Raw genomic sequence first — 21,975 nt, 5'->3', positions numbered from 1 at the left:
TTTTTTTTTTTTTTTTTTTTTTTTTTAATGCAAGCAGATGATAACCTAGAGACTGTACAAGTTGAAAGGCCTAACAAGGACTAAGAGAATGATGATGTAATATAGCATGGGAAATGATGGGTAGGCAAGCGGGCTGATGAAGAAAGCCATGCCTCATGAGTGGTGGTAGTTCTCCATCCTGCAGTATGGAGATTACAGGAGACCATGCAAGGGTTTTGTTGGCAATTGCAGCTCCTGAGAGTGCCATGGGATAAGTGCTGAACTGGCAGATGGCAGCTCCTATTGGGAGGCGACCTCAGGGGTGCCTAGCCCCGGGCTCTGCCCTTCGGGGAGGGATCAGCCTCCTGGGTGGGCGATGAGGGCTGTCTCTTTTGTGCTGCCTCACCTTTTTGGTGGTTGCATGGAGGGTGCTGTCCCATGTTGGAGCACCGAGTTGGTTCATCTTGCTGTTTGCTAGCAGCTTAATAAAAATATTTATTAAAGAGAACTGTTGATACCCCTCGCATCAAAATTTTAAGATCATTTCTGAGTTTCGGTTTATTTGCATCATGGACACAGCCTCCTTGCAATTAAATTGCATCACACCCGTCTGTCAGCTGTATTTGTCCTGTTTCTTAATGTTGTCTTTACAGAGTTGGAGTGTGGTGGTAGAGGCATACCTATGGAGAGGGCTGGGGCTCCCTGCAGGGCCCTCCCAGTATGTACTGCAGGGATCAGTGGAGTGGGTTTAGTGTGGAGAGGTGTCAGGTGAGCAAGAGCGTGCTGGAGGAAAGAGAAGGGTATGGCATGCTAGGTGACCCAGACTGGAGTGAGAGGAGTTGAAGCCAGGTGCTGCAGCTGGGCCCTGGTTCTCCCATGCTGAATTGAGGTATCTTGGTTTCATTCTGTCAGCGTAAGAAGCTGGTAGAGTCTGTGAGGCCTGTGAGAAAGGGGATTGGGAACTGAGGGTGGTATGGCTTCTGCAACACAATCGACCCTGCAGGTTACTCCTTTTTAGTCTCACTCTGACTCCTGTCCATTCTGCTGCCCACTTTCCTTGAAACTTTTTCAGTGCTTCCTGCCCCAGCAGCAGTAAACAGCTTGGGCCCCTCCATGACGGTTTTCATTGATTGGAGACAGGAGAGGCAGTGGGGAAACTGGGAAGGAGTTTTGTGCCTCAAGGTTTTCCCAAATTGCCCTTTATGTCTTTATAGGTGTGTTGTGCTCTCTGACCCCTTGAAGGACTCTTCTCGAACTCAGGAATCCTGGAATGCCTTCCTGACCAAACTCAGGACTCTGCTGCTCATGTCTTTTACCAAAAACCTTGGCAAATTTGAGGATGACATGCGGACCTTGAGGGAAAAGAGGACAGAGCCAGGCTGGAGCTTCTGTGAATACTTCATGGTTCAGGTACTGGCCTCCTTTTGACTGTGTGAGGCATCTCTCAGGCTCGTTCCTGCTGGCTTTTGGAGCCAACCGGTAGCTGCCAGAGTGGCTATTCCTCTTCCTCTGCTGGAAGCAGATGATGATCGTGATTCCTGAAGATCTCCTGCTGCCTCAAGCTCAACATCGCCCCACTTCGTTCTGGTCACTCATTTTGTGTTGTTTGGACACAGGGACTTCTAAAGTCTGCTGTGGGTTAGGCAGAGGTGCCCAGCATTAGGAAATGACTGATATGGCCATACTGGTTCACTATTGTCCAGACACTGGGGTCGAGGCATGGGTTTCTGGGAACATTCCATGACTCCTAGGAATGGATTGTGTTACGCTGGTTCTTTACTAGAATTCACCAATTATTTAGGCTTTTAAGTTGTTTAAAATCAGCCTTTTGTTTCTGAAGAGGAAAAATTTTGGGGTGCACAGGAGTGTGGGTATGGGGATTCAGGTGATGCAGAGCAGTAGTAGTACAGGGACAGGAGTCTTGCTTTTAGGGTTCCTTGCTTTTTTTCACCATCTTTTGGCTGGGAAAGTATAAGCTTCATGTTTACATATCAGTCATGTAGTAGTAGCATATTTTGAATAAATGGAAGATCCATTCTGATTAGACATTTGATTTTATTTCTTATTCTGAAGCCTCTGTCTAAGGGATATCAGGAAGGTTTGGTCCAGGTGAGGAGATTTGAGTGTGTTAATCATTCTCTGTGTAGTTGCACACAGAGGCCCTGTCTCCTCACTTTGAAGCTTATTAAGCATAGTCTGGGAATTACAGAGAAGGGAGACATGGCCAGCTGAAGACCACTGCTGGATTAGGGTGGAGGTCATTTTGCACCTGTACAAGATGGATGGGTGATAGGTGGACAAATAGATGGCTACATGGATGGATAGGTACATGGCTAGATGGACTGCATAGATAGGTGGTGGATAGGTGGGAGGATGGATGCATAGTTGGCTGGATAAAGAGATTAATAGATGGCTAGAAGAGTGGATGAATGGAGAGTCAGATACAGGGGCTGAAGAGATGGCTTAGCAGTTAAGAGCACTGGATGCTCTTGCAGAGGACCTTGCTTTGATTTTCACCATCAGTACAGTAGCTCACAACTGTCTGTAACTCCACCTTCAAGAGGAAACTGACACCTTCTTCTTCTTCTTTGGCCTCCTTGAGCAAAACACCCATACACAGAAAATCAGAGTTAGATGCATGGATGGATTTTGTAAAATTCATGTAAGGCTATCTGGCTAATAGTATTGTAACAAGCAGTGATTTCAAGAGTCTGAGAATGGTACTACAGTTTCATGAGATGCTAATGTAGCAGGAGCTAAGACCTCCATACAAATCACTGTTTTCCTGGCAACAGTTTTCTAAGTCTAAAAGTAATCTGGATTAAAAGTAAGAAAGCAATGTAAAGTGAATAAGGAGAGAACCCAGCAAATGCAATGATGTGGCATGACTTGAGGACATTATGCTCAGTGAAAGGAGCCTGCCTAGAACATTGTTGCATTGTTGCTTAGGCAAATTTCTTGGAGTGGCCTGTTTCACAGACGGACTGGGAACAGAGGTTACACAGGCAGTGGAGGAGGTGGTCAAGTCATGTAATAGCAACAGATTTGTAGCTTCAGGGCATGGAAAGGTTGTAGATGTTGTTTCTACAAAAGTATGGATGTACTTTACATTGCTATATAGTTAACTGATGCAGACCAGCCAGGCATGTAATCCTAGTATTAGAGACTGGAGGCAGGATGATCACCAGTCTGAAGCCAGCATGGGCTACATAGTGAGAGGCTATCTTAAAAGGAAAACCAAATAGCACAATTGAGAAAGGATTAATTTATTGCAGTGTTCAGCCTGCAAAGCACTTGATTAAAAAAAAAAAGTGGGGAGGGGGTCCTGGTTGGAGGGACGGAACAAGAGGAGAAGTCAGGAGAATCCAACAGAGTGTGTGTGTGTGTGTGTGTGTGTGTGTGTGTGTGTGTGTGTGTGTATGTGTGTGTGTGTTTGACACTGTTCATTAGGGTTTGTAGAGGCAGCAGAACACAGAACAGATAACTGAAGGGGGCCCTGGGCTTCAAAGGTTAAGTCCGCTGATTCCCTGCAGCTTCTCTCCTCTGGGTTCTGGGTAATAGCTGAACTCACAGCCTAGTTTCTGTGCCAGAAATTTTGTGCTGCATTTGCAGGCAGGAGTTAACCCTCGTGCAGAAACCCAGTGCAGGGAACTTTATCATCCAGATACAGAACCAGGTGAGGAACCCGAAGCCCAGACTTCTGGTCAGCCCAGATGCAACTGGGAGAGATGATGAGGCTGGAATCTGGATCTAAAGTGGGCTGTGGGTTTCAGCTATGTTCCTGATCCCTTTCTAGTGAGCACTGTCTGGGGCTTCAGTCTGTAGGATCAGAGACTGAAGCCACATCAGGATCTGAGTGTATTGGAGTGGATTTACACAGATGTGTTTGTCCCCCTGGCTTTTGCTTTATGTGTAGTGATGGAAATCAGAACGCCATGGCCATCTCTGTTCAGTATTTCATTCAACAGATACTAAGTAGCTATTTGTGCCACACACTTCAGTGCCAGGGTGATGAACACACATCACTTTCATGAGGTTACTGTCAGAGTGGAGAAGGAAGGTATCAACAGCCAGGGGTCAGGAGAGCAGAAAGAAGCCTCACTGAACAGGGGACACAAACAGCCTGGGAGAGGCCAAAGAGTAAGCTATGTGGAGATCAGGAGGAAGAGTGAGCATTCTAGCTCAAGAGAAGAGGCAGCTGTGTGTCTGGGAGAGTGAGAGGCTGGGTTATGAGGTAACACTGGGAATAGGTACCACTGTGACCAGCTGTGCCCAGTGCTGCTGGAAGGCTAGCCCTGGCCTTGCTTTTTGCCTTCTTTCTGTTCTCCATCCTCCTTTGTGGGTTCTGATGTGGAGTCATGGAGGCTTGGTGATCACTGGCTGAGTGAGCCTCTTTCACAGCACTGTCTGCCCTCCATGGCTGATATGGCTTCCAGTGCTAACTGGTGTCTTTCGCTCATAGGAGGAGCTTGCCTTTGTCTTTGAGATGCTGCAGCAGTTTGAAGATGCTCTGGTACAGTATGACGAGCTGGATGCCCTGTTCTCACAGTATGTGGTCAACTTTGGAGCTGGGGGTGAGTAGATGTCCCAGCAGTTCCCCCACTTTTCATTTCAGCTAGTCTGTTCTGCAATTAATAATTTATTGTTGTTTTATGCAGATTATAAAGGGTATTCTCATTCCTGTTGGAAATAAAATGAGAGGTAATTAAGAATTAGTCACTGTCACTTTCAGAAGAATTCTCAAGTAGTGAAAAAAAAAAAAGCTGTTTTCAGGTTCTGTAGCTTTTGACTCAGAGAGTAGATGTCCTTCCCCTCTGTCTGCAGTCCTCAGAGATCCTTCTGTGAGTTTACTGTGGCACTGTTGCAGTAGCACTGTTGATCTTTCAAGCACTTAAGTAGTATTTTAAATCCTTTTACAATTGCAGAATTAGCACAATGAAAACATGCACAGAGAAGACTGTTGAAAGCTGGGAAGTAAGTCCGTGGGTAAAGTGGCTGCACTAGGATAGCATGTACATCTGGTTGAGCACAAGGACCTGACTTTGAGTCCCCAGAACTCATCTGAAATAGTGCTTGCTTCTAGTCTGTAGCAGGGCCTCACTGGTCAGCCATGTTACCTAGTCAGCAAGCTCTAGGTCAGTGAGAGACCTTGTCCAAAGACCTAAGAGAGCAAGTGAAGAAGATTTCCTAGCATTGGTCTCTGGCCTCCGTGTGTACATGCATACATGTTTACACATACCAACAGGTACACAAAAAGGAAAGAATTACGCCAGATGTGGTGGTGCACACCTTTAATCCCAGCACTCTGGGAGGCAGAGGCAGGCAGGTCGCTATGAGTTTGAGGCCAGCCTGGTCTACAAAGTGAGTCCTGACCAGCAAAGGCTACACAGATAAACCCTGTCTCAAAAAACCAAACCACATCAAATCAAAACAAACAAACAAAAATATCCACCCAGTATCATATTATTGAGACACTTAGGAAATTTTATTTATGTGTCTTGTCTCTGCGTGTATGCATATGCATGTCTAGGTACCTAAGAAGGCCAGAAAGAAGACGTTGGATCTCCTGGAGCTGTTACAGACAGTTGTGAGCTAACCTGATGTGGATGCTGGGGACTGAACTCAGTCTGAAAAAGTAGCAAGTGCTCTTGACTGCTGAGCCATCTCTCCTGATTGAGACATTTCCCTTTCTTTCTTGTTAGCACTGTCATGGAATCTCTCCAAGCTGCCCAGTCAAGTGCCAAGCTCATTTTGTTAATAGATGCACAGTATGTCAGCTGCCTCCCGAGAGTCTTTTCAGATATGCCCTGGTGCTAGGCTCTGGGTTGTTTTCTCCTTGCCCACCCAGTCCCTGGGCTAAGCTACACATGTTGTTAAGAACCTTGTCACTGTGTCTGAAGGAAGCAGTGATGTTCATGGACCGTGGCACCAGTTGAGAACCTGCAGAATTACGAGTTACTAGACAGTTGCCACACCTGGGCTTGCCCTAGTCCTGAGATGGGCCTCACTCCTTGACCTCCACTCTAGAGCAGTCCTTATGTAATAGTTGGGATATCTTATTCTGCTAATATCCAGATATCAGTCTGGAACCAAAGTAAAACATTTGCTAATTAAACTATAGAAATTAGAAAGGTAAAAGTGGTTCTCACATTTTTTTTTTTAAGATTTATTTTTTTATGTGCATTGGCGTTTTGTCTGCATGTATGTCTGTATGGAGCTGTCAGATCCCCTGGACTGGAGTTACAGTTTAGAGCTGCCCTCTGGGTGCTGGGAATTGAATCTGGGTCCTCTGGAAGAGCAGCCAATGCTCTTAGCTGCTGAGCCATCTCCCTGGCCCCTTCACATTTATTTTTGTTACATATCCGTATAATATACACACCTCACTTGAATATAAGATTGTTCTTATATTTCACAATTTCTTTGGTTTTCCTCAATTTAAAAATAAATGTGGGGCAATTTAAAATCTAAAAATAAACCCAGGCCAAGTTTTTGTAGTTGAATGAAAGGATTTCTTCAGTGTAAACTGGGCCACCTGGTGCCAGGCATGGCTATAGATGCAGTTAGGAGCAAGGCCCTCATGGACCACCATTGTGAACGGAGATGAACTCAGCTTCATTTGCAGCAGCAGTAGTTATGGGCAGTGAAGGGGATTTGGGAAAAGCAATGGCTGAGACCACCCCTCCTTGAGAGGTGTCATCTCGCCAGGGGCCTGAGTAGAACAGGACAGTGACCCTAAAGTCACTGACAAAGGGAACTGCCTGTGTGGCATCACCCAGGCTTGATGCAGCAGCTCCACCTAGATGGTTACAGTGGTTGTGGTCAGGGAGGCCACAAGCTGCAGTTGACATGCCAGCTGAGGAATGTCAGTCACCAGGTTGTGCATGGAGTGGTCGTGAGGGTAAATGATTTTTTTTTTTTAACTACAGATGAAATGACTTGTTATTATAGATTGTTATTTTAAGATCAAATTTAGTATCAAGGCTGTAATTTAGATGCGAGAGCTTGTTGGGAAGCCGACAAGAAGTGCTCCTCTGGTTGTTGCACCTTCCTCCCTGTGCCTTCATCATGCCCTCTGGTACCTCTACTCAGGGGTCTTATGGGGACGAAGTGAGTAAGGCAACTACCAGGATGGTCAGGCAGTCACTGGGCTCACTGACATGGAACTGGAGTGCCCCAGCTCCACAGCCTATGAGCATCAAGGTGGCTGCCTTACACACTGTATACGTGCACAGGACCTCCTGGGCATGGTAGGATGGCATGTACTGTGTTCAGGCACAGACAACATGATCCAAATGGGTATGCCTGCAGGGGCCACCCCATCTCAAAGCAGTAGCTGATTGTTGGGGCAGTGGCCTATGGTATCTGGTCAGAAAGCTGCTTGCTCCTGCATGAGACCTTGAAGTCCTGGGCAGGAGTTTTAGTTAGGCGAGGCACCTGCAGTCAGCATCTTTCATGATGTGTGTTTGTTTAGATGGTGCCAACTGGCTGACTTTTTTCTGCCAGCCGGTGAAGAGCTGGAATGGACTGGTACTCCGCAAGCCCATAGACATGGAGAAGCGTGAGTTGATACAGAAGCAAGAGGCCACTCTGCTGGACCTGCGAAGCTACCTGTTTTCCCGCCAGTGTACCTTGCTCCTCTTCCTCCAGCGGCCGTGGGAGGTGGCTCAGCGCGCCCTGGAGCTGCTGCACAGCTGTGTGCAGGAGCTGAAGCTCTTAGAAGTGAGTTGGTTCCTCCCCTCGGTTACCTTGTTCTGGGAGGTGTGGGACCTGTGGGTGTGTGAAGAAGCCAGTGAGTGGGGGGAGCGGTTGAATTGTTAGCTGTAGTGATAGAAATATCTTAATCCTTTAGAGAAGAATGCACCTAGGGGATACTGACCCCTTCACAGCCTGGGGTATGCACTACTTTAGTAAGGTAGTGTTTCAAGGACTTCTGCACCTAGGACATTGACATGTGCGTACATAGGATGTCAGGTCCGTGGCACCATTTCTCAGTTGAGACCTCCGAAATGTTTTACCCAGAGCCATAGAATATTGTTATAGAACTGTCATTATCTGCACCCAGGGCCACGTAATCCCCTGGTGTGCTGCAGGCTTCCCAAGGCATTGTCATGGTGAGTGAGGCCCTGATAACATGTGGACAGTCGTAGAAGTCATGGTGTCCTGGCTGTGAGCACACAAACTCACTGAATCGGCTCACAGGAAACCCTTTTGGCTCACGGCCTTAGAGATTTTCAGTCCTTCCTGAGAATGAGAGTGTATGGTGGAGGCTCCTTACATCTCAGAGGATCAGGAAATAGAGAACAAACCATAACTGAGAGCCAGTTTGTCCCTAGTGACCTATCCCAGCAGCTGTTACCTATTCCAGAGGCAACATAGTCTCGAAGATGGTGCTGCCAACTGGAGGATAGTTTAAAACATGAGCCTGTGGGAGATGCTTCAGCGTCAAGACATAGGTATAATTTACCCAGTTAGCTGAAATGTTGGCAAGAGGGCATTTCATAATACAGTAACATTTTCGTATACCTCATAATGCTGAATGATAGGCCCAACATGTTTTTAAAGTAATGTTAAAAGATTTGTCCATTTACCCGCTCTGCACGTCTGTGAGGAGAGTGCGTGCTCGCAGTTGTGCACCTATTGCTTTCCACCACATCCCTTTCACACAGTCTCTTGGGGCTGGAGAGATGATGGCTGCTCTTCCACAAGACACAGGTTTGAGTCTCAGCACCTACATGGCAGCTCTTAACCATTGATAAGTCCCAAGAGATCTGATGATCTTGTTGAGCACCAAGCACAGATGGGGTTTATAGACATACATACAGACAAAGCAAAACACTCACTCACATAATGCAATTAAAACAATTAAAAAGAAAAAAAAAAAAAAGACATGGTCTCTCACTGAATGGGAAACTCACCATTAGGTTTTTGCGGCTGGTTAGTAAGCTCCAGCATCTATCTACACATCTCCACCCCACACTCTCCTGTCGCTGGGATTACATTATGCACAGCCATACCTGGCTTTTTATGTGGATACGGATAGGGGAGTGGGGGTTTGAATTCAGGTCCTCATGCTTGCTTACATTGGAAGCCATCTCCATGGTACTCTCCGCCTCCTCTTTCTCTTCCTTCTCCTTCTTTTCTTTCTCTTCCTTTTCTTTTAACCCAGTTATTTTAGTTACCTAAAATATATAATCAAGTAAGTAGGAGCAATAATTACCCATAGTGAAGCATGGTCCTCCTGGACCCCTGGGGTGACCCTGGTGGGGAGACTGCCCTGGCAGTACAGTGGCTCTCTGTACTGCCCCGCTGCATCTATCTTTCCTTCCCCCAGGAGGTCCTTCTTCTCCTAGTGTGGACGGGGGCGGGGCGGGGAGAGAATGGCGTGTTCACCTCAGTTCACACACTTCTCTAGTGATGCCACTTAGTGGAAAGCATCCAGTTCACCCCAGCGTGGTAGCTGAGGGTCCTACCCCTTCCCCCTGCACAGGGGCATGCTCTTTTGGGGGTCTTAGTCCTGATCCCTTGGCGTGGCCTGCTTCTGATGAAAGCTGTGCCACTGTGAAGGGGGCTTTTTCTGTTTGGGGATGCAAGTGAGTAACCTGACCCTTCAGAAACTGGTCATGCGATCATCTAAAGCAACACCAAAGGCGCCTTGGTTCTTACAGCCTCTTCCAGGTTCTTTGCTATCAGGTCTCAAGGTATCTGTAAGAAGGCTGTTGGGAGCCTGTCTCATGAGCACAAGGTGGCCTTCGCATGCCAATTGTACAGATGTCACTTCTGTTTCACTTTATGTAGCGATAGTAGCTTGTTTCACCAAAACTAAGATATCAGCTGCACGTAAGCCATGTTAGTCATCAATGGTGGGCGTGTTTGATTCACAGATTGAAAAAGGTGTACGTAGGTTGATTGTAAAAGGTATGTATTTTTGTGATTCAGAGACCTTCTCAAAACTGTCATCAGCTATGGTGGCAGTAACTGCTTTTTCCCTGCTTACTTTTCTGGGTGATGTTCTAAGCAAACTTGGGATGTTGTATAGAATCTGTTGTGCATGTTCTACTACACATCTGCCTAAGCTACAGGAACTCTTTAATTCTAATGCCACTTTGATCTGGTGTTAAGCATTTAGCTGTCATTGTTGAATGTCACTGATATTCTTTCTGCTTTATTGAATAGTCTGTTCTTAGTGTGACCATGAAGTCACCTGAGTTCCTGGGACTCCCCTCCTCACTTCTAGACAGCATAGCTAGGCCTCATGCTAAGCCAGGTGATAATAAGCTTTTCATAGGCATGTGCGCGAGTGAGTGAGTGTCTGTATGGTATATATGCATATGGTATATGTATGTGTGTGCACCACATCTGTGTGTTTGGTGCTGTTGGAGGCCAGAGAAGAACATTGGATGCCTGGGACTGGGTTATGGATGGTCAGGAGCTACTGTGTGAGTTCTGGGAGTTGAGCCTGGATCCTCTGAAAGAGCAGTAAGTGCCCTTAATCTCTGAGCCAACTCTCAAGTTCTTATAGGCTTTTCTTAATAAGGTTTTAAAATTATGTAACTGAACACTGTATGCTAGCCGAGTCCTTTATAATCAGCAAACTCGTGACTCAGAGATGCATTTGACAGAGTCGAGCCGTCTCTGGCTTGTGATAGGTTGCCCTTCTGTAGCTTTGTGGTAACGTGTTGTAACGTGTCCCTGTCACACTGTCAGATCGCTGGAAACTGTACATTTGTGTTTACGGCATTCTCATTTGCCCGTCCTTGTGCCCTCATAGGTCTCTGTCCCTCCTGGTGCTCTGGATTGCTGGGTATTTCTGAGCTGTCTGGAGGTGTTGCAGAGGATAGAAGGCTGCTGTGACCGGGCACAGATAGACTCAAACATTGCCCACATGGTGGGACTGTGGAGCTATGCAATGGAAAAGGTACCTGCTAGTGTGCGTAAAGTGCTCGCATGTCTCTGTGGTGCCTGTGTGGCAGGTAGCATGGGCTGTTTGGAGAAATCTAGCTTGCTTAGACTACCGTGGATACTCTCATGTCCTCACAGTCTGCATCAGAGTTCTTGACGGCTTCTTCAGCAGATGGCAAGTGAGACAGTGTCAGTGTCAAGGAGGGGCAAGTAGAAAGGTGCAGTGGGCAGCAATGTGAAGAGTGTGGCTATGAGCCTGTGTGTGCAGGGGCAGGGCGCACATAGAGCACCAGGCAAAGAGTGGGCACAGTAGGCTGAATGGCAGAGAGAGGATTCACAAGCTCAGCTCCATCCCAGAACCAACCAAAAAAGTTGTGAGCTTGCAGCCAGCCCATGAAAGGGATCACTTAGATAAGAAATCTGTTTCTCCCACAACGAGCGGAATCGGGGTTACATATTTACAGCATTCGTGGGTTGCCTGCTGACCTAGGGCAAACGAACTGAAATTGTGGATTTTGTTCAACAGCTAAAGTCCTTAGGGTACCTCTGTGGACTTGTGTCAGAAAAAGGACCCAACTCAGAAGATCTCAACAGGACGGTTGATCTTTTGGCAGGATTAGGAGCTGAGAGACCTGAAACAGGTATGGTTGCTGTTGAAGCCTAGTGGAGATTGCCCAAACCGATAGCACCCACTGCCAGGTGGAGCTCCGGGCAAGGGCGTGGATCTGTATTGCCCCAGTCATACGTCCTTTCTCCATTTGAGAAGTCTAGTCTCAGAGATTAGGGTTTTTTTGGTTGGTTGGTTGTTTTTTGTTTCAAGACAGGGTTTCTCTGTATAGCCTTGACTGTCCTGGGCTCACTTAGTACACTAGGCTGGCCTCGAACTCACAGAGATCCACCTGCCTCTGCCTCCCTGAGTGCTGGGTTCACATGCATGCACCACCATGCCTGGCCATCAGAGAACAGTTTTATGGGATGGTCTTGAGCTGTTTCATGAAGTGGGGAGGAATAGATGTCATAATATGGTCACACTGGCAAGACTGTGTTTTCACGATTCCCATGAGTGTCCTGTGAGATCATCACCCTGAGGTCTAAAAGTGAGTGTGACACATACAACTGTTCATGCTGCTGCTGAGAAAGATGCTTCCTTCCATTGTCTTTCAGCCAACACAGCTCAGAGTCCTTACAAGAAACTCCAGGAAGCGCTGTCCTCAGTAGAGGCCTTTGAGAAGCACTACTTGGTAAGTGTGGTAGGAATCCCTCCTCTGGCCACTCAGCCCTGACTGGCTTTGTTCTGGCCTTCTGAATTGGATGAACTGGTATTTTGACCCCTCATTGTTGGCCCTAGTCGTTTATTGGGTACACTGGGGAGAGGTGTAAAAACCGGGTAGTTATTTACATGTGGATTAGTGCCTCTCAGACCGTGATTAGGCACAAACACAACAATGAAATACTTACAATTTGGTTCAGCATAGGTTTTTCTCTTTAGTAAGTAGATAATGAATACTTTTCTTTGTCAAAAGTGCCCATTTGTGCTTGGGCAGAGCTATGGTGCTTGATTTTAAAGGTTAAATTAGCAAGATTCCAGGAAGTAATGACAGGTGGGTGTCAGCCCAGTTCCTGACCGTGAAGTGGGAAGCGCTGTAAATCTACTGTGTTCCCATTTCATACGCTGCTAGGAAGAGTGCCAGGAAGGGTGTGTTCAGACAGAAGCAGTGAGAGAGTTACACAAGCTACGCTGTGTGAGTTTGTGACTGTCTTATATAATGTGCTTCATAACACACGTACAAGTTACTGGCTTTGTACGGAAATTATGGTATGTCATGTGACACTGTGAAAGTAGCAGATACCAAGTGAAAACTGTTAATCACAGTGTGTTCTTTGGGTAAAGTAAATGTGAGGCGTGCCCTAAAATTTCAAGTACAGGTCTAGAAGAGATCATGGTGGTTAAGGACATGTGGTGCTTGTGCAGAAGTTCTGAGTTCTTTCCCCAGGACCCACATTGAGAGGCTTGTAACTCTAGTTTCAGGGGATCCGATGCCTATGGCCTCGTGTGCACATACCCTGAGCTCCACACACACATAATTAAAGATAAACTCAAGGACATAATTGTGCTTTTTCACTTTTTCACAGGACTTGTCCCATGCCACCATTGAGATGTACACAAACATTGGGAGGATCCGATCTGCCAAGCTCGTTGGGAAAGACCTGGCAGAATTTTACATGTAATTGATGGTGAACTTGGATTTAAGCATTTCACGTGCATATGAAAAGATTTATACACAGAATTACTGTAAAGTCTGCATGACTTGGTAGATGGAGACAAGTAGACCCCATTAGCCAATCATCATTTTGTGTAGAGTTTCTTCCAGAATCACATGGGGAGGTTTTTGGCTTATTACTTTAGTGGTTGTTACTGATCTTTGACCCGCTATATATTTAATTAATGTTAGGGATCCAGATCCAGATATACATGCATAAAACATATCTTAACTTTTAAGTTAGCTAATTAACTTCGATGAACAATGAGAGTATTTTAGAGCCTACCTTCCAGGGTAGGTAAGGAGCATTTGGTCCTGTAGTTTAAAGTTCATCACAAACCCACCAGATGCAAGTGGGAGGGGCGCCCTGGGCATGAGCATGGAAACCTGCTCTAGCTCCAGGGTTTGTGAGAAAACTGGTCTGCTGAAAAAAGCAAACTTGGCCTGCTACAGTGGGATTCCGTTTCAAAGCTCTGCAAGGAGATGGCACTTATAAATGGGAGAGGAAGTACACAAGCTTGTGTACTTGAAACAAAGTTTTGAATTTGTACTTAAGGTAATTTTAGTAGATGAAACAAAACTGGTGTGGATTGTTGGATAGGGCCTTTTAGACACCTAAGTGACTCCAGGTTTTCTGGAGCAGCCATCTCTCACCTACCTTCTTCACAGTGGGGCTGGAGCTGTGAACAAGCTCAAGGAGTCGTGATCCACTCCTGCAGTCAGGGGAAGCTATGTTTAGGGTGCTGTGAGCTTAATGCACTTGACCACTGTAGAATCCAGAGGCACAGAGTCCTAGTGCCAGGCACTGGCCTTTCCTTTAGGACCCAGAGACCCAGTTCAGCTTGGCCACATACTAGCTGAATGATGAGTGGCTTCCCTCTTCGTAAGGTTTCCCAGACTCTGTAAACTCATTGGATACTTAGAGTGCTTTAGAGATGGTAAATGAAGAGGTAGGAAGGTTCTAGACCCTTTAAAAAACTGGGATTTGTAGGAGAGCCAAAAGAATGCAGAAAAACTAGTGTACTTTGATAAGTTTAAATTTTACTTAATTTGAGAAACATTTATTTGGGACTTATGAACTCTGATTGTGTCTGAAGTAGTGGAAATGGGGATTCTGCCCCAAGGATGCCCTGGAGAGCTTGGCTATATTGCCCTCTGGGGACGGCATGGGAGCCCCAGTCTCTCTGAGGTATAACAGGTGCTGGTGAATTTGTGCCGAAAACTTAACAGTTTATTCTGAGCGTCTTTGTGGTTTCCTTAGACCTAGGAAGGCTTTCTCTTGGTATTGCTTGTCTAATCTTTGGTGCCCTCAGTCTCTGGAACCAGCTTGTATGTATATGCCGGGTTGTAACTGACCTCAGCTCTAGTATAGAGACTGTTGGCATGGGCCCAGCATGGTATGGCAACATGTCCCAGCTGTGACTAGTCACTAGGGATTTGGACAAATCCTTCCCTTCTCCCAGCCTTCGCGGTCCCACCTTCCAGTAAGAAAGTATTTTTGGGCTGGAGAGATGGCTCAGAGGTTAAGAGCACTTACTGCTCTTCCAGAAGTCAATTCCCAGCAACTACATGGTGGCTCACAACCATCTAGCATGAGATCTGGCGCCCTATTCTGGTGTACAGGTGTACATGCAGACAGAACATTGTATATATGATAAATAAATCTAAAAAATAAAATAAAATACTTTTTTTAATTTAATTTTAATTTTTATATTGATTACAGTTTATTTTATATTCCAGCTGTAGCCCTCTCCCTCATTCTGTCCCAATCCCACCCTCTCTCACTTATCTCCTTCCTGCCCCTCTCTAAGTCCACTGATAGGGGGAGGTCCTCCTCCCCTTCCATCTGACCCTAGCTTATCAGGTCTCATCAGGACTGGCTGCAATGTCCTCCTCTGTGGCCTAGCAAGGCTGCTCCTCCCTTCGGGTGGAGGGGGAAGGGAGGGGGGAGGGAGGGAAGTTGGGAAGGAGGTTAAAAAGTATTCTTACCTACTGACCTGAGATCTAGCTAGGAAGTGTGAACAATGCTAGTGACAGATGTCAGAGCAACAGCATAGTATCACCCTGAATCCACTGCTCAGATAGTACCCAAGTAGTCCTTTGTGGCTTCCTCACAGGAGGAGTGGTGAGGAGGAGTGTGGGAGGACTGTAAAAGCATCCAAGTGTCATGTGGATGTCTGCTGGCCCTTGTGAGAACTAACAAGCTTCTGTTTGCTAACTTTGCAAGGAAGAAAAGGTCACCACAGAAGGCAGAAATGTATCTTCAGGGAGCTTTGAAAAATTACCTGGCTGAGGGCTGGGCCCTGCCTGTCACGCATACAAGGAAGCAGCTAGCCGAGTGCCAAAAACACCTTGGACAAATGGAAAAGTATCCTTTGAATCCAATGACGTCATAACACAAGTCACTGTCTGATTATATGGTGTCACTGCTCACAACTGAGTGTGTTGGCTGCTCCTAGTTGTAGGGGAAAGAGGCTCTGCCTTACTGGGAGGGTGGGAGACCATAGAGCATAGACCAAGTGTCCACTCTTTTTTAAAATCTTAACTTTGAGTTTCTAATAATGTTAAAAAAAAAAAAAATTGGGCCATTCTTTGAAGCCCTTTTGTCCCAGCATCTTCCCCAGGAGGTCCTCCCTGGCCCTTAACTCACACTTTAGCTACTTGCAGACCAGCAGCCTTTTGGCCAGCGACCATCACCTGATGGAGGAAGAGCGGAAGTACTTCTGCCAGGAGATCCTCAGCTTTGCTAACCAGCAGGAGGACAACCCAGGTGAGGCTGGTGGCCAGTCCTGTGTCACAGGATTTTCAATATAGTACGAAAGGAGGAGGAGGAACAGAGCCATACTGCTGGCCTGTGAAGCAGCCATGGGTCTTTGTCTTTCTCAGTCTCTTTCTCTTTGCTGAACTTGAGTGAAGCTCTGGACTTCACCCAAACCAGATAGCATGCTTCTGTGATGCAGAAGAATGTCCCAGACTCACAAGAGGCATTCACAGGTACCTGCCCAGACTCAGGTCTCTCTGATTACCTCAAGAGTGCTTCCATGAATTGCTGTAATTTTTATGTTGTATGTTTTGTGACATGTTCTCATGATGTGGTCCTGGTTAGTCTGAAACTTACTATGTAGACCCAGCTGGGTCTATAAGGACTTGAAATAGTCCTTCTGCATCTGCCTCTCAAGTGCTAAGCATGCATTAACGTGTGTGTGTGTGTGTGTGTGTGTGTGTGTGTGTGTGTGCGTGCGCGCGCGCGCGCCAGTGCCAGTGCCAGTGTTGATTTCAGGATGTCTTTCTTAATCACCTCTTACTTTTAATCCACTTACTTTTGGAGATAAGGGATTCCACTGAACTTGTTTCTAGGCTGGCCAGAGAGCTGTGGAATGTGCCTCTCTCTCCTCTCCAGTGCTGCAGTAGCAGATGCTCCGCTTTTATGTGGATGCCGAGGTTCCAAACTGAGATATGCATGCACACATGCCAAACACTGAACCCATTAACCATCTCTGCAGACCCACATAAATCATTTTTAGTGGAGTCCAATGAAGAGCCACATATCACTTAATTCTTGGCACATACATTATATGAAAGGAGTAGAAGGAGTGGGACCATACTACTGGCCTGTGAAACAGTCGTGGGTCTTTGTCTTTCTCTTCATCTCTTTCCCTGCTGAACTTGAGTGAAGGTCTGGACTTTACCCAAATAGGCTATATGTCTCAGTTCTCTTTTGAATTAGAACATTGACTCTCATGTCTTTTTTTTTTTTTTAAGACACTGTTTCCTTTTAAATGTAATATCTTTTCTGAGATAGAATTTACACATCATGGATTCCCACTTGAAGCACACAATTCAGTGGCTTTTAGTGTATGCACAGATGTGCGGCCCCACCACCATGTTCTGCTCTGTTACCCAGCACGAAACCCTGGACCTACCTTCCAGCCCCTGCAGCCACTTCCCTGCTCTCTGTAGACTTGCATTATATGAAGTCTCTAGTGACTGGCTTCTTTGACTCCAATGTCTTCAAGGCTCATGGTGTGTGGCATGTGTCGCTACACCATTTCGTTTGTTTTTATTTCCAGAACACTGAGGCAGCTGTCATTCAGATCAGTCCAACTCCTGGAATCTGTTCCTGGGCCTCTGCCTGGGAGCGTCCGAGTTACAGCCTCCAAGTTAGATTCAGGTTAAATGTTTGGGGGAATACACCTGATGATTTTGTGTGGCCAGATGAAACTTACAAAGTTTTACTCCTTGTGTGTTGTTGATTGAGAGCCTTAAGAGAAATACCTACAGGCTGCCATTATAAGATACTGTGGCACAGGGACTCAACAGCAGGCATTTGTTCGGAGTTCTAGAGGCACAAGTCCAAGGGCAGGTAGAGTAGGGTCTTGTTCTGGGGAGGGCTCCTTCCTTATACATAATGCAGAAGACAGAAGGCACTTGGGATGTCTTTCTGTGAGTGCCGCTTGACCTCATTTACCTCCTGTCCAAGAACTGTTGTTCTGGGGGGCTAGGGCTTTATCCACCACAAGATGTGCATGGGTCGAGTTGCATAGCCCTTGACTGTAGCAGGTGCACGTTCTCCACAAGGTTCTGGCTCCTTGTGTGATCACAGGCTGCAGAAATGGATTTGCCCTCCATGATGTTCTCAGCAGCATTAGGACAGTGGTTTGATTTACAAACTCTAGTGTGCCTTCTCTGCTTGCTGCTGTGTGAGACATGATGGGAGTGCTCCTTGGTCCCCCTATGTGAGCACAAGTTCCAACAGCTTCTGTTTCTTAGGTCAGTTGTGGCAAGTCTGCTCTAACTTCTGAACGGACTTTGGTTGGTTTGGTGGTTGGTTTTTGGATGGGCCAACCCACAGCCATAGCCACAGCCTCAGCTTTGCCCCTGCTAAGCACACTTCCTCTGAGTCCACCTCAACTTCTTTAGTTCATCAGTACTGTTCACTGGTTCTTCAGCACTGTACCTTCTCTACCTGCAGTTAAGGTATTCGAGGAAAGGAAGGGAACGGGGAACACTGTGGGTTCTCATCCATCTTCAGTGTCTGCAGAGCGCCCTGCTCTCCCCACCCCCCACTATGGGCAGCTGTCTTTCTACTATCTCCATAGACTGTGAAGTGCCAGGGCTAACTTTCAGGGGCACAGTGGAGTATTAGCTTCTTTACTTGGGAGGGTATTTGAGTCCCCTGTGGATGACTCTAGGAATTGGACTGCTGACCAGTTTTATTTTGAAATTGAGGCAGCATTTGTTCTTTATTCCTCCTAAATTTGCCAAAACAGCCATGGAAGTCTTCGCTGCTGTTGATTTTTCTCATTCCCAGAGCTTTAGAAATCTTTCTTAAGTCTGATTTTGTGAATAAGGAATGCAGGAGGTTGGGAAGCTCGCAGTCTTTATCCTTTGCCTAAGCATCCATGTGCTGAGGGGTAGCGCGCTGCCTCCCAGTGTCAGCAGGGGATGTGGCTCAAGTGTGGGACATGGAGTGTGTGTTTGCAGGTCACAAGGTGGTGCTACCTATGCACTCCTTTGCGCGGCTAAAGGATCTCCGTTTTGACCCTCCCAACGCTGTGGTCCATGCGGGTGGCGTCCTGACTGTGGAGATAACAGTGTGTAGCCAGATGCCTGTCCCTGTCCATGTGGACCAGATTACTGTCAACGTTCACTTCAGCATCGAAAAAAACAACTACCGGAAGACAGCTGAGTGGCTGACCAAGCACAAGACTTCCAATGGAATCATCACCTTTCCAGCCGAGGCCTCCCTGTTTCCTGCATCTCAGAACAGCCTGCCTGCCCTGGAGTTGTCGGAGATGTTGGAGAGAAGCCCATCTGATAACTCCTTGAACACCACAGGCATTATTTGTAGGAACGTCCACATGCTTCTACGGAGACAGGAGAGCAGCTCCTCTCTAGAGACACCCTCGGGGCTGGCCCTGGAGGACGGGGCCCATGTGCTGAGGTGCAACAGTGTGACTCTGCGGCCAGGAGCCAACAAGATAGCGTTCAGGACCCAGGTACGGGCTGGGCTCGGGACATGGCTCCCGAGCTGTGGAGGCCGGGAACGAGTCTGAGAGTGCTGTGAGGCCCTCTGCTGCGTCTGGGTTTTGTCTTCATCCTAGAGAAGATTCAACTTTTGTATTTAAAGTGGCTTGGCTGGTGATAAGTTTTTGAATGAAATCTGTTCTTGGTTTTGTTATGATTTAATTTTGAGACAGGCTGGCCTCATGCTCAAGGCAGTCCTCCTGCCCCAGCTTCTCCACAGGCATGAGCCACCATCCCCAGCTGCTGTATGACGATCTTTGTTTGGACTTTTAGTCAGCTTTTTTAACTGGCTGGGCTATGGGGATTTTCTTAGCTGTTTCCTGAGTGTATGAAGATGCCCTCTTACTTGTTAAGGGGATTTTGAAGGTGACTGCCCTATCAGCTGTCTCCCTTTGTACACTTGGCTCTGACGGAGCATACCCTGCTTGTTTCGCCTCATGTGAGGACAGGGTCTGAGGAAGACAGTTTTGTCCCCCATGGATATAACTTGCACCTGACCTCACTCTGAGTCTGCTTCATCAGAGGTTAAAGCTGAGCCAGAAACATCAGGTGCCTAGAAAGGCCTGGAGAGCTAGCAGGTTCCTGGAGCGGTCTAGGTGCATGTGCAATGCACAGGATATAGGGCTGCAGGGACAGTGAGAGGACACTGGGTGAGAGGACAGTCACCTTTGCCTTGGGAACATGTAACACAGAGAGTGCCTTGTTTTGCCCCTAGGCCAAAGAACCTGGAACATACACGCTGCGACAGCTGCGGGCCTCAGTGGGCCCTGTGTGGTTTGTCCTTGCACACATCCACCCTGTTGTACAGTATGATGTGTACTCTCAGGAGCCTCAGCTGCTTGTGGAACCGCTGGCTGGTGAGTGGAGCCTGCAGTCACACAGGAAGCCAAGAGGGCTCGAGGGAGGGTCTCAGATACCACCTTCCACAGCATCTTGCTCCTCTGCTGTCTACCTGCGGGGGACACTGAGAAAGGGTCGTGGAAGCCACTGGCTGCAGAGTTGTCCATGGGGATGCTCATTGTCCTGTGATTGTAGCCATCATGCTTAGGAACCATGTAAGACACAGAGCTGTTCTGCAGGGAACTTGTGGAGCTGGCTTTTTTTTTGGTGGCAGCACGTGGAGTGTGGTTCATGCTCTGATCAGGTTTTGTCTTTGAAATTCTGAGTGCGCCTGATTCCACAGCATGGCCCAGAGAAACCTAGTGATTCTGTCCAGCTGGTAAGCGTTCAGAGTAGAAGGAGCTGGCATTCAGAAATGACTGCAGCCATGTGGCATGTTCTAGAACATCAGAAAGGCAAGGTCTTAGACTAGTAACACCTTTACTTGCTGTCTTCTTCCGTTGAGAAATATCAGTGACTGCAGTTTTCAGATGCACATTCAGACACGCAAGTGCACATGTGAACCACACGCACGGACTCCCCATGCAAGGCCCTGGCTGCCTCAGGAGGCCATCAACAGATGCAGGTCTCTGGCTCTAGCCACTAGCTCTGAGCCGTACCAGACTGCTTTTATTTAAAGCAAAATGAAAGACACAGAAAGGAAAGCATTTTCCAGTTAAATTTCCTTAGTTCTGTTTACTTCTTTATTTTGCAGCTTCTGCCAGGGCCACCAGCAGATGCCCTTGAGTGTCAGGCCAGCACCCTGTCTCTAGAGGTTCTCGTATGGGGGTGAACTAGGATCAGCCTGAGCTCTGCTCCTAGCCCTCCTCTCCTTCCTGCCATGGCTTTGCCTCCGTCTTCTGCCTTGCCTCTTTGTCCCTTGCCTGTCACCTGCTCCTCCTGTGCTGCCTCTCACCTGATCCCCTGCGCCATTCTCCTGAGCAAGCCCAGTGCCCACTCCTTATTTTGTCCTCGAGTTGCTGACTGCCTTGAATAACTTATGAATACCAGACTCTCGCTCTGCCAGCCCAGGTGACATTCCCCTCCCTCAGGTTCATGTGTCCTTTGTTCTCAGTGAGTAAAAGGCGAGGCAGGAGGGAATGGTGCCCAGGGATAACAGACTCTACAGTAAAAGAAAGAAAAGCTCTTTCACCTCTCCGTGAGCTCCTGTGACAGCTCTCCCTGGGACAGTGATATTAATTGCTGTCTTGTTTCATTTAGATAGCCTTTTGGCTGGCATTCCTCAGAAGGTCAAGTTTACTGTCACTACTGGCCATTATACAGTAAAAAATGGAGACAGCCTCCAGCTCAGCAATGTTGAAGCCATGCTCATCCTGTGCCAGGCGGAAAACAGAGCCGTGGTCTACTCTAACTCAAGAGGTAAGGCAGGCAGGTGGCTGGTGCATGTGTGTTCACACACTTCAAGGATGGAAGAATAACCAGGCATCGCTGCCCTGACACTTACTGTGGCACCTTGTCTCGTCCTCTGGGGTCAGCATTTGTAGGTGGCCTGAGCCAGCGTCTGTGTTGGGCATACTTTTAGGGATATATACTGAGCATGGCGTGTTCATTAGGTGCCCCGTGCTGCCAGGCTTGCCAGGCATTCAGTGCAGTTTCATAGCTGGACTGTGTTCCACGGGGGTGCTTCTCCAGGCCGATCACTCCACCTACCACTAAAGAGCAAAAGCAGATCACCCTTTTAGGCACCAATCCCTAGCCCTCATCTTTTTCCATGAGGCAGGCGTTGGTCTGCAGTAAGACAGAACATGCAGGCATGTGGGTGCTGCCCCAACCTGTCTGCTCTTTGAGCAGTGCCTGGCCTGCCAGCCTCCTGTGGAGCCTCTGTCTTGGGTCCTGGATTGCCCTGCCTCTCCCCTAGCTCTGTCCTCCTTCCTGCACATAGGAGAGCAAGAGCTTGGCAGCACCTCCC

The 21,975-nt window shown here is 47.4% G+C and overlaps 1 protein-coding gene across 1 annotated transcript in view; it reads left to right on the top strand.

Annotated features, from left to right (window-relative positions):
- The window catches only part of Trappc10 (trafficking protein particle complex subunit 10), a 64,269-nt gene that overhangs the window by 25,621 nt on the left and 16,673 nt on the right, over positions 1–21,975 (top strand). Inside the window, exons 5-16 of the mRNA XM_055607151.1 lie at positions 1,194–1,389; positions 4,442–4,553; positions 7,451–7,698; positions 10,748–10,894; positions 11,405–11,519; positions 12,043–12,119; positions 13,012–13,103; positions 15,367–15,507; positions 15,797–15,909; positions 18,624–19,138; positions 19,882–20,023; positions 21,267–21,425. Coding sequence (XP_055463126.1) covers positions 1,194–1,389; positions 4,442–4,553; positions 7,451–7,698; positions 10,748–10,894; positions 11,405–11,519; positions 12,043–12,119; positions 13,012–13,103; positions 15,367–15,507; positions 15,797–15,909; positions 18,624–19,138; positions 19,882–20,023; positions 21,267–21,425 — 2,057 coding nt within the window. The remainder of the gene's footprint in view (positions 1–1,193; positions 1,390–4,441; positions 4,554–7,450; positions 7,699–10,747; positions 10,895–11,404; positions 11,520–12,042; positions 12,120–13,011; positions 13,104–15,366; positions 15,508–15,796; positions 15,910–18,623; positions 19,139–19,881; positions 20,024–21,266; positions 21,426–21,975) is intronic.

Source organism: Psammomys obesus, unplaced genomic scaffold (genome assembly GCF_907164565.1).
Source record: "Psammomys obesus unplaced genomic scaffold, mPsaObe1.curated_primary_1811, whole genome shotgun sequence".
Taxonomy (NCBI): Eukaryota; Metazoa; Chordata; class Mammalia; order Rodentia; family Muridae; genus Psammomys; species Psammomys obesus.
This window is presented reverse-complemented; position numbering and strand designations above follow the sequence as displayed.